Source organism: Cryptomeria japonica, chromosome 4, assembly GCF_030272615.1.
Source record: "Cryptomeria japonica chromosome 4, Sugi_1.0, whole genome shotgun sequence".
Classification (NCBI taxonomy): Eukaryota; Viridiplantae; Streptophyta; class Pinopsida; order Cupressales; family Cupressaceae; genus Cryptomeria; species Cryptomeria japonica.
This window is the reverse complement of record NC_081408.1, coordinates 564,733,743-564,746,161: the sequence shown is the minus strand read 5'-3', so window position 1 is coordinate 564,746,161 and position 12,419 is coordinate 564,733,743. Positions and strand designations below refer to the sequence as shown.

Here is a 12,419-nt window from a genome sequence, read left to right as displayed (position 1 = left end):
CATGGAATAAAAAATCCATGTCATCATATGATCATCATCAAATGTTTCATACGAATACCAAAGGTAAATAGTAAATACTAAATACAACTACAAGTGTACAAGCCATGGCTCAGAGGGTCGTGCACCCTCTCGCCCTGGCCCCTTGCGAAGGCGTTTAAAGTAGGTCCTGGATGATTCAACAACCATAGTCGCTCCCCGTGACACCATGCCATGCTCACCAACATCAGGAACAGCTGTGTCATGCTCGCCAACATCAGGAACAGCTGTGTCACTCTGAGTCTCAGTATTTCCTGTCCCTGCTCGTGCTCTCTGCTCCTCCTCTGCCATGGCTAGAGCCTCAGCCTCTATATCTACCTGGTCAATCCAATCAATGTCATCATCACTAAATACAGCTGTAGGAGTCCCAGGAGCTGTCTGATTCTCATTGGCCCAGTCTGCTTCAAGATCAACCTCATCTAGAATGATAGCAGACAAGTCAACTATTGCATTCTTTCTCATTCTCAGGCGGAGGTTGTAGTGAACAAAGACAAGATCATTCATCTTCTCCACAAATAATCTATTGCGCCTCTTGGAGTGTATGTGCTCAAACATACTCCAATTGTGCTCACAACCTGATGCGCTGCATGGTTGGCTCATGATGCGAATGGCCAACTTCTGAATATTTGGTGTCTCTGGGCCAAAAAAGTTCCACCAATGATCTGAGTTTGAAATGAGAAAAATAAATAAAATCAGTCTCACTCATGAACTCATTTAACAAGTTACAATATAGTATTCAATAAAACTAAAATTAAGCCTAACAATTTATTTTTACCTGGCATCATAGTTGTCCTACCGTCTCTAGCGACAGGACGAGAGGTCTCCCCTTATGCATCTGAGAACATCTGTAGCTCTCGAAAAAGGTCTATTTGAGAAGTACCAGCAGGGCCCATCTTCTCCATGATTGCATATAGCCCATTAAGGACCTCCACATCAGCCTTGAAAGAAGGGATAAAATGAAATGCTAGATTCAGATAATAGGCTGCCGCATGGATGGGCCTATGAAGCTGATGATGCCATCTCCTATCAATGATCTCCCAAATGGGACCATACTTGCTCTCATCTGCTCAATAGACGAATCTGATGGTCTCCTTCGCCCTATCCATGCCCTCATATATATAGCCCATTGCGGGCTTATCTCCATCCGCAACTCACAACAAAACCACCAAGGGCTTAACAAACTGCAAAATTGAAAATATTGTGTAATTTAGAAAAATGAGCAAATAAGAGAATACATATAATAAGTTATAAAACATGAAGTTAAATTGTAGAATTTATAAAAAAATTACCTTCACTATCTCATCACAAGGGACCCAAAAGCCTTGCTCATCAAAAATGCAGTCTGCCATATCTATCCCTGCAGGGGTGGTAGCATAGGATGAGGAAGACCACTCCTCACCAACAATCATACGTCTCAAGGCAGACTTAGACCTAAGCATGGACTGCAATGTGAGGAAGTTTGTGGCAAATCTTGTGATTCCTGGACGAGCTAACTCCTTCTGCTCTGTGTATTGTCTCATAAGAGCCAACACCCATGAATGATTATATACAAATTTGCAGACATTTCTTGCCCTTTCTACACATCTCTTGACCCATGGGATTTTTTCAATATCCTCCAACATGAGGTCAATGCAATGAGCAGCACAAGGAGTCCAAACTATAGATGGGTGCCTCTCCATCAATAGTCTACCTGCAACAATTGTGTAATATACTGCTAAGTCATTAGGCATTTTTCTGTATACCATATAGAAATGTTAGGATTGTGTTTTTCAACTCTATCTTGGGGAGAGCACTAGAGAAGGTAACCAGTGGCAACGCGGGGCTGTCATGTGGTCAGAGACCCATGAAGTCAAGGAGCCAGTTACTATCTCCCTACCAATCTTCTCAAGACAGAGAAGTTATTTGAGTGTCTGAAAGTATTAAGGTTTAGAAGGGAAGCATAGGTAGACTACCCATCTAGCAAGAGGGTTAGAAGCAACCAGCCCTTGGATTTGGTAGAGAAGCAGTCCCGTGCTCTCCTTTTTCAGCCTACGATACTTTTTCTCAGTCTGCATGTTAGTGCTGAAATTTTATGCTGATCTGTAATATATATATATATATATATATATATATATATATATATATATATGCTTGTAGGTATTGTGTGCATCCTTGTGATTGCAGGGTTATCATCAATCGAGCCATCTATTGCAGATTTTAAGGCCCTGTACTGGTAGGGGACATTACAATAGCATCAATTTGTGTGGCTTCACTAGCGTTACATCCCATTGTGTTTTTGGATTATCCTTGTATGAAAGCATGTTACGGTCAATTGGTTGCAAGATGCTATGTACAACTACAAGCTTTTTGTTGCATTGTAAATTGTAATTAATGGAGGTACAAACTACAAGATAGTAATTAATTTGCAAACAAAAATAGTTTGTAATCAAAAGTTTACCCGCAGCAACATAATTTGCTGCATTGTCGGTCACCACCTGTACCACGTTCTCCTCACCCACATCTTCAATCACCTCCTCTATCTGCTCACATAGGTAGGTGGCATTCTTGCAATGGGCGGAGGCATCAATGGACTTGATGAAAACGGTGCCCCCTGAAATAAAAAAATAAAGCTAGGTCAATGATCATTCAATAAACCATTAGATAAAAAATAAAAAATTAAAGACTATATGAAACTAAAATTAATTAATCACCTGCGGAAGAAACAAGAAAATTAAGGAGAGTTCTATTTCTCCTATCCGTCCAACCATCAGTCATGATGGTGCAACCTTTAGTGCTCCATATCTGGCGTTGTTCATCTAAATCCTTTTTCACATCATCCACCATTTGAGACAAAATGGGTCCCCTCAAATCACTCTCACTAGGGGCTTTGAACCCCGCCCCGCATATGGTAATGGCATCAACCATTTGTTGCCAATAAGGAGACTTGTCGCAAAGAAACTCAATGAGATAAGTTAAGTATAAAAATTCAATGAGATAAGTTAAGTATAAAAATTAAAGCAATCAAAGTTATCAAACATAAAAGTTAGTAAAACACTCACCTGGCTACAAAGAATGGAATACAGCTGTAGCTCCAAAACCTGCCAACTGCCATTTTAGCAGCATCATGGACCTCCTTGTTCCAACCCATGCCCTCTAGCGACGGTTGGGACCCAGGAGTAGTGCGAGGCACAAAGAAGGAATCCAACCTAGATTTACGAATGCTAGGTCCAATGGTAACATTCCCACTACAACTACTAGTGGTAGGAGCATGAGAAGTGGCAGTGGCACTGCCACTTATAGAAGCAGAAGCAGAAACGGAAGCACCAGTAGTAGCAAACTGAGTGGGACGATATGGAGGTAAGGAAGAAGGGCCTCCAACATAGCCTAACTGTGTACCTCTTCCTAAAACTGTCTCTCTCCCAATGGCCGCTCGATCCTCCTTTTGTTTCTTTTTCCTTTCAATCTCCTCAACCATTACATAACAATCACGTACGGCCTCAGGGACTGCTTTTAGGCATGGTTCGGCATCATGTCCACGCACACCAGCAATATGGTATTTCAGCCTATATATACCTCCATGGAATATTGTTTTGCAAAACATACATTTTGTTTGCCCCTTTCCTTGCCCTAGAAAATCCTCATGATATTTCCAAGCAGGGTCCTTTCTAATGGGGGGTCTAGAAGCTGAAGTAGACATTTTAGGATAGTTTTGTGAAACTTGAAGTTGAGGCAAATTGAAATAATAAAGTGAAGTTTGCTGCAATAAAACATTACAAATACAAAATAAAATTAATACATATTACATACATTCAAAAAAACTAAAGTAGGGTTTGTCAAACCCTACTTTAAGAAAAAAGAAATTTACAAACCCTACATAGTAAAACACTACAACTACATACTACATGCTACATACACACATACAAAAGATTTTGAAAGAAGATGTAAAACTTTCAAAATAAATGGATACAAAATGGAATTTTTGCATACAAGAAACAAACTAATCTTCAAAAAAACAACCGTACCTCTTACAACAAGCTTGAAATGAGCTGCAAAGTCTTCCTATCCAACTCTTGATGCACCAAATCGAAACACAATGCAGCTCCAATGTGACAAATTGAAGAAAACTTGAGCTTCCTCCATGCTGGTTTTTCTTCTATGCACCCTTGTTTTTCTTCCCAACTCACTTTACTCCTTTTTTTGCAAGTGAATGAAATGAAAGTCACTTTTAGGGATAGAAGATAATTATTAAAAAAAAACGGACTTCAAAAACATTGCAAATTAAATTTTTTTTGTGTTTTTTGTTTGGCTAGACGCCGGCCGAGACTGGGGCTCGGGACTCGCCGAGTTGGCGAGTTTCTAGACGCCGGCCGAGACTGGGGCTCGGGACTCGCCGAGTTTGGCGAGTTTGGGCCAAACTCGCCAACTCAGCAAGTTTGGTGATTTTACTCGCCAGACTCAGATGAGTCCGAGTCCAAGCCCCTGGGACTCGCCAGGCCTAACTCATACTCGAACTCGCCGAGTTTGGGCGAGTCCGGGCGAGTCCCGTTTCTCTGGCAGTATGGCTCAGAAAACTACTTGTGGGATTATTTGGTGAGCCTCTGAAACCTACTATTATCCATTGTGATAATCAGAGTTTGTATTAAGCTTTCAGTGAATCCAGTATTTCATGATAGATCTAAGCATATTGAGATTCCTTATCACTATGTGAGAGACATGGTAGAAAGGAATGTAATCCCGTTAAAGTATATCAGTACAGGAGATCAAACAGCAGACATACTTACCAAACCTCTCTCCAGAGTGAAAGTTGAACACTTCAAAAAGAGTCTTGGTATGATTGAAATGTAAGTATTATATCTATCTGTACTAATATATAAGATGTTTAATGTGTAAACTTATTTTGTCATATGTGTGACTCTATGACTTTATGGGCCCCACCCCCTGTGTACATTTCTGAAAGGTGACGATCTTTTAGATAATGAGCACTTGTATTTGACACTATAAGGTGGCGATCTTATAATGCTCAGTAGATTGATATCATGTGACTTGATATCATTATTCATGGATTTGTCATGATTTGTTATGGTAGACATTATGTGACTTAATGTCAGTGCACATACCATAACTAGGATATATGAGGAGAATGTAATGTTCTTGAGTATATTATATCCTTTAGTATCACGAGACAGGTGATACTTCATATCACGAGATTAGGTGATATACCTTATCACGAGATTAGGTGATAACTCTTATCACAAGTTATGTGATAGCTATTAGTATGGTAATGTACTCTCAGAGTTCATTATAATATTCTTACTCTTTATCTTCTCTAGCTAAGAGGGAGTGTTAAAATTATAGCATTGATAGATAAAGAATCAACAATGAAATATATCAGTTTACCACCTCACTATTAATTATCATGATCGAATAAAGAATGATTTCGATCTACATGAATTAATATCATATTGATTCCATTATCAATCGAGTAATGATCGATCAACATTGCTTACATTGTATATACGTTGAATACCTTTCTTATCGGCATATTAAACATATGTTAGTGACTACTTAACTAATAGTAAGTGACCGTTCATAAAATGGTATTCATAATATTGTTTAAGTGCCATCGATGAGGAGGCACGTCTTGAGCGGACATGACTCCACTTTGTGGAGACATGTCCACTCAAGACATGCCCCCCCGATACAAGTATATATGCAGACCCGATAATGCAATATTGAGCAATTAAAATCGAACATTCTCAGCCTTGTTTGGACCTGCAAAACACAGTCTTCATTAGAATCATAAATCACATATATTCAGAAATATTAATTACAATCTATCAACTATCAAATCTGAGAGGAGTACGATCTGCATTTACAGATCTAGATATGTTGTTAAGTGCCTTCTCCACTTTTTCTTTCCAATTGTAATCTACATATTCCTAGCCTGTCATTAACAAAACCATTTCCGCACATAACCTTAATGAATCAGTTTGATTAGGTTATCCACCACGTTCTTCTCTGTGCCCCAGAACACATTAATTTTATTTTTACATATAATGTATGGCCATTTCCAAGACAAACTGTACCCAGGGTTCTGAAAAAATCAGTATTTTTCATGCCATGCCAGTATCTTTTTAAGGTGGGTTTAAACCATGCAATACTAGTACACTTTATTATTCATCTACTTCTGCTTTAAATTCATTTTCCCACCATCAAGAGCATACATATAACTGGACAGAAGCTAGATAAGCCTACAAACACCCAGTCATTATCCTTCACCATGATGCTCCCTATTTTTAATACCTATAATTATACTGAAAATCGTCAGAGTCAAGAGTTCTTCCCAAGTAATTGAAAAGATTATTTCCGATCATATGAGAAATCATACTTTCAGAACATGAAATTTGTTAACCAGTGAAAGTATATTATTTCAATGCACTTTCTACTAAAACAAGAACTATCGGCAACTTAAAACTGCAATTTCTATCATGCATCCTTCACACAATCAACATACTGAGGCCATCAAGTTTTAAAAGATTACAATATGAGAAATTATTATTTACCATTATTCATATGTCAATCAAATGAATTAAGAACTTCATAAATGAGAAATTTTACCTATTACTGTAACCTAGTTGTAAAGAAGTTATAAAGTACCTTGAAGCACATAAACCCAACAGGTACTCCAAGCTCTCCTGATTTTGCAAACATGGCCTTGCCAACTTCATTGGTCATCTGTTTGAGAAGAGAATACACTTCAAGTATTTCAGTCTATAGTACATGATTGAATGAACTAGAAAAGTTTAATACTCTACATACACTTTACTCAGTATCTCACAGTGAATACAAAAGTGTTCAGAACATACATACATGTATTAAGACTTAATGTGATTTTCTATCCAGTGATTATTAGCTACTTTCAAGTAAGAGTTCAAATAAGAACCTTTTGTCCATCAGGCCATAAATATGGGTTGAAACGAACAGCTCGATAACCATTCTAAAGAATCAAAGCAAACCAGCCTTGATGTCATCAAAGGTTTATGTCACATATCTTATAAATTCCTATGGAAAAAGCAATTCTGTGTGTAAACTATTCAATTCTGAAGTTGAAAAATTTCTATAATAAAATGATTGTAAGGAATGAATATATAAGAAACTCAAAAATAATAGATTCAAATTCAATACCTTCTTGACAAGGTGTTCTAGTTCACCAATCCCACTTCCATCTTCTGTAGGGTTTGCAAGGCAACAACCAACAAATTTGGTAGGGTACCTTTGTAATACACTGTAGCATTAACACAAAAATTATTTATATAGAATCCATACATGAAGAGAAAATCTCTTGACCACCTAGCTATGTACACCCAAAATAGAGTTAGAAGACTAAAGTTGAAGGGTGCCTTAGATTTTACAGCTGTTAATGAGATCTAACAAAAACAGAAATTAGGCTCACCTAATCGGATTTAAATATTACTTGACTTGCATGTGCTATCAGTTGAGTACAACTTTTGGACTTTGATAGTCCTATTTCAACAGCTGGACATACTTCTGATATTGATAAGACTGTCCTCCTTTTATGGTTTTTGACATTTTGTAGATTTAGTGTACTATAACAGTGTGGGCACTTCAAAAGAAAGATCATACATGAAGAAAATTCAAAACATTCTCGAGCATACTTGCTAAATCAAACACATATTACAAGTTTGCATATGTTAACAACTATATGGAAGAAATTATCCTCTTAGATAAAATCATAGAGGAAAACAGACAAATAAGTGGTGGTTATAGTGGCGAAGGAATCCTATCAGAAATAAATTTATAAAGTAATAGAAATAAGACAAACTTTTATGAAGCTAAATATTTAAATTGTGAATTTAAGGTATCAGAAACGTGCCACCCAAAAACAGATTCTGATTGCTTTCATGATTAAAGAGCAAGAGATAAACTACACTTCATTAATTATGTCCTAAACCTGTGAGGGAAATTTATGACAATACTTCCAATAACATAGGATGACATCATCACAGACCTAGTAATGACCAGAAAACTTGCCAATACATCACATAAGGACAATTTAAAAGGAAAACCTTTGATTAACTTCAACCCTGATCAGAATTATAGCATATCAATATTCAATCAGAAGTTTACAATATTAAAAAAAATTCTCCATGTTACAAAATAACAAATTCCATGAAAAGAATATATAAACTAGTATATATATCTCAAATACATCTATCTACTAATAATTGCACTATGTAGAAGGTGAATAAGGGAAAATTTGATCTATTTTTGGCATGCTTTTGTGCAATATAATGTTGCATGTGCATAGAATATTTTCAATGGAAGTGTGATATCTTAAAATAAAAAATGCATACGCTTAAAGAAATCCAAACATGATTGAAAAAAGCTTTGAATTAGGAAGATAATCAGACTCCATTACAAACAGTGTCATGTTATGTTTGCAATAAGTAGAGGGAGAGATAGATGGGGGATGAGAGAGAGATGGGTGATAAAGAGACAAGAGAGAGGGATAAATAGAGATGGAAGATATAAATTATAAATGTATAGATGGGGAGAGAAATTGGGGTAAAGTGAGATGGAGAGAGAGAGAGAGAGAGAGAGAGAGAGAGATATGGAGAGATATGGAGAGATATAGATATGTAGATGTCTAGGATAAGGAAGAGGGATAGAGAGATGAAGATAGAGGGAGAGGGAGAGAGATAGATGGTGAGATAGAGAGATATAGAGAGAGAGGAAGAGAGATAGAGATGGAGAGATAGACAAATAAAAAAGATAAACAAATATAGATGGAGGGAGAGAGAAATAGGGGAAGATTGAGATAGGAAGAGAGAAAGAGGGAGAGTGAAATAGGGGAAGATTGAGATAGGAAGAGAAAAAGAGGGGGAGATAAAAAATATGGGAAGATAAAAAAATATGGGAAGAGAAAAAGAGAGTTACAGATATATGGGACGAGAGGGAGGGAAAGGTATAGATAGAGAGATAGATAGGGAGAGAGGGAGCAAGTAATTTTCTTTCAATAATCTAAACTACCTAGAGGAAGGGAAAGGTATAGATAGAGAGATAGATAGGGAGAGAGGGAGCAAGGGAGAGAAAATAATTTGAAATAAATATCAAATTATTTGAAAATATAAGCCTAAGTCGAAACTTTTGAATAATAAAATATGCATCGTTTGGGTGAAAGAGACTTTATAAAATATTCACGGCTTCATTTTTTATCTTATCTCACTTTTCTCTGAGCATCGACTTGAACGAAGAAAACACATCAAGACGGAAACCCTAAGGCTAGATGCCCTGGACAATACCCTAGATCATCAAAAAACGAACTCATGGCTGATTGGTAGAAATCGCAGCAACCTTTGGTAGCGCCAAGCACTCAAAAATTCGCAGAGGTTTTGCCCTTTGGCTGGGTGGTCTCAAGTTAACTGCATACACAGTTTGGCAGTACATACGAATCACCAGAAGTTCCAGAAATCGCTAGGTAGAAATCATGATTCTTGGGCAGCTTTGATCAGCCACGTACATATTTTTGGAAAGTACGGCTACAGCTAGGTTACAATTTTCAGTTTCAGCTTCTGTAGAGTCTGCATATGTTGGGAATCGTATTCCCTTAATCTCTGAGGGTTAATCCATGGTGAATCATGGTTGTCTTACTGAAGAATGGTTACAGGTTACAGTTTAGGGGTTATTGTTCTCATACTGATAATTATCGGCTTCCTAGAAGACAACATTTTGGGGATATAAGAGGGCCAGCATTTCCAGATTTTGCAGTATTTTCCAGATTTTACCATTTCAGTCTCAGTCCTCATAATGTCCACTTCCAACATCATTGGACAGCACTTCCAGATTGTACAGGTTGGCTAATAATCGGACAAGAACTCAGAAAATTCAAATTAGACTTTGCACACCAACTGATTGACAAAATGCTGATGGGTCAAAACTGAAAAGTTAAGGCAAGAATTAGCAGGGGTTCTTACACATAATAGGGGATAAACTTAGCAATTATTAGCTTTAGTAGGTCGAAAATAGTTGTAGATCTAGAGTTTGAAACGACTTTTCTTTTCTTTCGATAATTTTCTCCTCAATTTTTTTTATTTCACAAAGTAATTGTAATGGTTTCCTCGTATAAAATGTTGATTCTTTTAGGGTTTACATAGATAAAGTTGGATGTGAATGTGTTAAATTTAGAATCAGAATTAAAATTTATCTTGTTCTATGTATTATCTATCACTGAATTGTTGTATAAATCTGATTGCCAACCACGATATACTATATTCGTTTACAGTCGTCTATCACCAATCTGATAGCCACGGTCTATGATTCGTCTCTCTGTTCGATTCGGTCTGACAACAGTTGTTTTGCACGATATATTGTTAGCTGTGATATGATAACGACCAGATATTATTCACCGTGTATATGTTCTATATTCTGTTTGACCTGAGAGTTGTCCACGATATATAAGTGACAAGGGGGTGACTCTTTCCAAGAGTCGCCACCCTAGGTAAATGCACGAAGGATAGTGACTTTCACATAAGTTGCTTACTAACTAATGTTTGACTAATGCCCGGTCTAATGTCTAATTGGATAATTAAGACAATATACGATATGCAAAATAAATCGATTATAATATAAGCATGTTTGCATATTGAACAAGACAAGAATTAAATAGATAATCATAATACAAATAAAATGTGTAAGGTCGATAGGCCATTCACACATTTGGATTGGCTAGAAGGAGACCGACTGACACTATATTATCAACACTCCCTCTTAGCTAGGGAGGAACCCTTCTACAAGTTACATCACCTCATTGAAGTGATTGACCGCAATGGCTACATCCATATGTGGAAAGGAAAGATATCACCTTACTGTGATATCCATCCATCATGACTCATTCATAGATATCACCTCACGTGATATCAACCATTCTAGCATATCCATAGATTAAATTTATGTAGTGGGCTGGGTATGGTCAAGCGATGCCTTGATCGGCCATGTCTTTTGGACATGGCCGATCAAGACATCACCTGATCGTGCCCCCTCACAATAATAATGCAAGGCATATTACGTACCAACCGGTGCATATATTAAGACACCCGATAATTATCGGTGGTGTATAGTTATCTTACCACCCGATATAATTATCGGTGGAGCATGGTTTATATTAACACCCGATATAATTATCGGTGGCGCATGTTAATGTTGGCTTTATCTTTGGACCATAGTTTCAAGATGTGAATTGCCTCTGTCGGCGATTCTATTCACAAACTCTTGAGTGGATTGCCTCTGTCGGCGATTCTATCCATAAGCTCTTGTGTGGATTGCCTCAGTCAGCGATTCTATCCATGAGCTCTCACGTGGATTGTCTCAATCGGCGATTCTATCCATGAGCTCTTGTGTGGATTGCCTCAGTCGGTGATTCTATCCATGAGCTCTCACATGGATTGCCTCAGTCGGCGATTCTATCCATGAGCTCTTGTGTGGATTGCCTCATTCTATCCATGAGCTCTTATGTGGATTGCCTCAGTCGGCGATTCTATCCACAATCTTGAGTTATTGTAAGATCGTCACCTTCCAATAACCTCAAAAATACAAGTGGAAATCATTTCGAAGTCATCACTTCCTTATGATTTACACAGGGCCCATAAAATAATTATTAGTATTAATAATAATAATCAATATTTACAATTTTTGCCTCAGAAGTGCTCAATCTCGATTAGTAAGCTCCCTCTCGATCACAAGGTATCTTGAGTTTCTTCTAGAGAACATATTTTTCTGAACATACGTCTGAATTTCTGACTTCAGCAAGGGATGCTTGTAGTTTAAGTTTGAGAGGACAAGTTCTTGCAATGTGGCCATATTCGTCATATATGAAACATTGTACTTTACAGGAGTCTCTAGGCTTCTTGAATGATCGATTACCATTCGTCATTTTAAAATACAGACTTTCAAGGAGATATTAATCTGATCTTAATTGGATCTTCCTTCAGGCGGTTAGGCTTTATAGAAGGAAACCTGGCTCTGATACCATATTAAATTTAGAATCAGAATTAAAATTTATCTTGTTCTATGTATTATCTATCACTGAATTGTTGTATAAATCTGATTGCCAACCACGATATACTATATTCGTTTACAGACGTCTATCACCAATCTGATAGCCACGATCTATGATTCGTCTCTCTGTTCGATTCGGTCTGACAACAGTTGTTTTGCACGATATACTGTTAGTTGTGATATGATAACGACCAGATATTATTCACCGTGTATATGTTCTATATTCTGTTTGACCTGAGAGTTGTCCACGATATATAAGTGACGAGGGGGTGACTCTTTCCAAGAGTCGCCACCCTAGGTAAATGCACGAAGGATAGTGACTTTCACAT

At 37.4% G+C, this 12,419-nt stretch overlaps 2 protein-coding genes across 4 annotated transcripts in view; both read right to left on the bottom strand.

Annotated features, from left to right (window-relative positions):
- The window catches only part of LOC131036099 (uncharacterized), a 176,034-nt gene that overhangs the window by 130,558 nt on the left and 33,057 nt on the right, over positions 1–12,419 (bottom strand). For 2 of the 3 annotated variants that reach the window (XM_057967911.2, XM_057967913.2), the window contains exons 5-7: positions 7,201–7,300; positions 6,959–7,012; positions 6,673–6,750 (exon numbers count right to left, since the gene is read on the bottom strand). In XM_057967911.2, coding sequence (XP_057823894.1) covers positions 6,673–6,750; positions 6,959–7,012; positions 7,201–7,300 — 232 coding nt within the window. The remainder of the gene's footprint in view (positions 1–6,672; positions 6,751–6,958; positions 7,013–7,200; positions 7,301–12,419) is intronic. The other variant, XM_057967912.2, reaches the window with a different exon arrangement.
- Positions 940–2,685, bottom strand: LOC131036100 (uncharacterized). The gene is made up of 3 exons (XM_057967914.2): positions 2,474–2,685; positions 1,326–1,726; positions 940–1,217 (listed from the first exon to the last, which is right to left on the bottom strand). Exons 2-3 carry the CDS (start codon positions 1,713–1,715, stop codon positions 1,188–1,190), a joined length of 420 nt encoding a protein of 139 aa, XP_057823897.2. The 5' UTR covers positions 1,716–1,726; positions 2,474–2,685; the 3' UTR covers positions 940–1,187.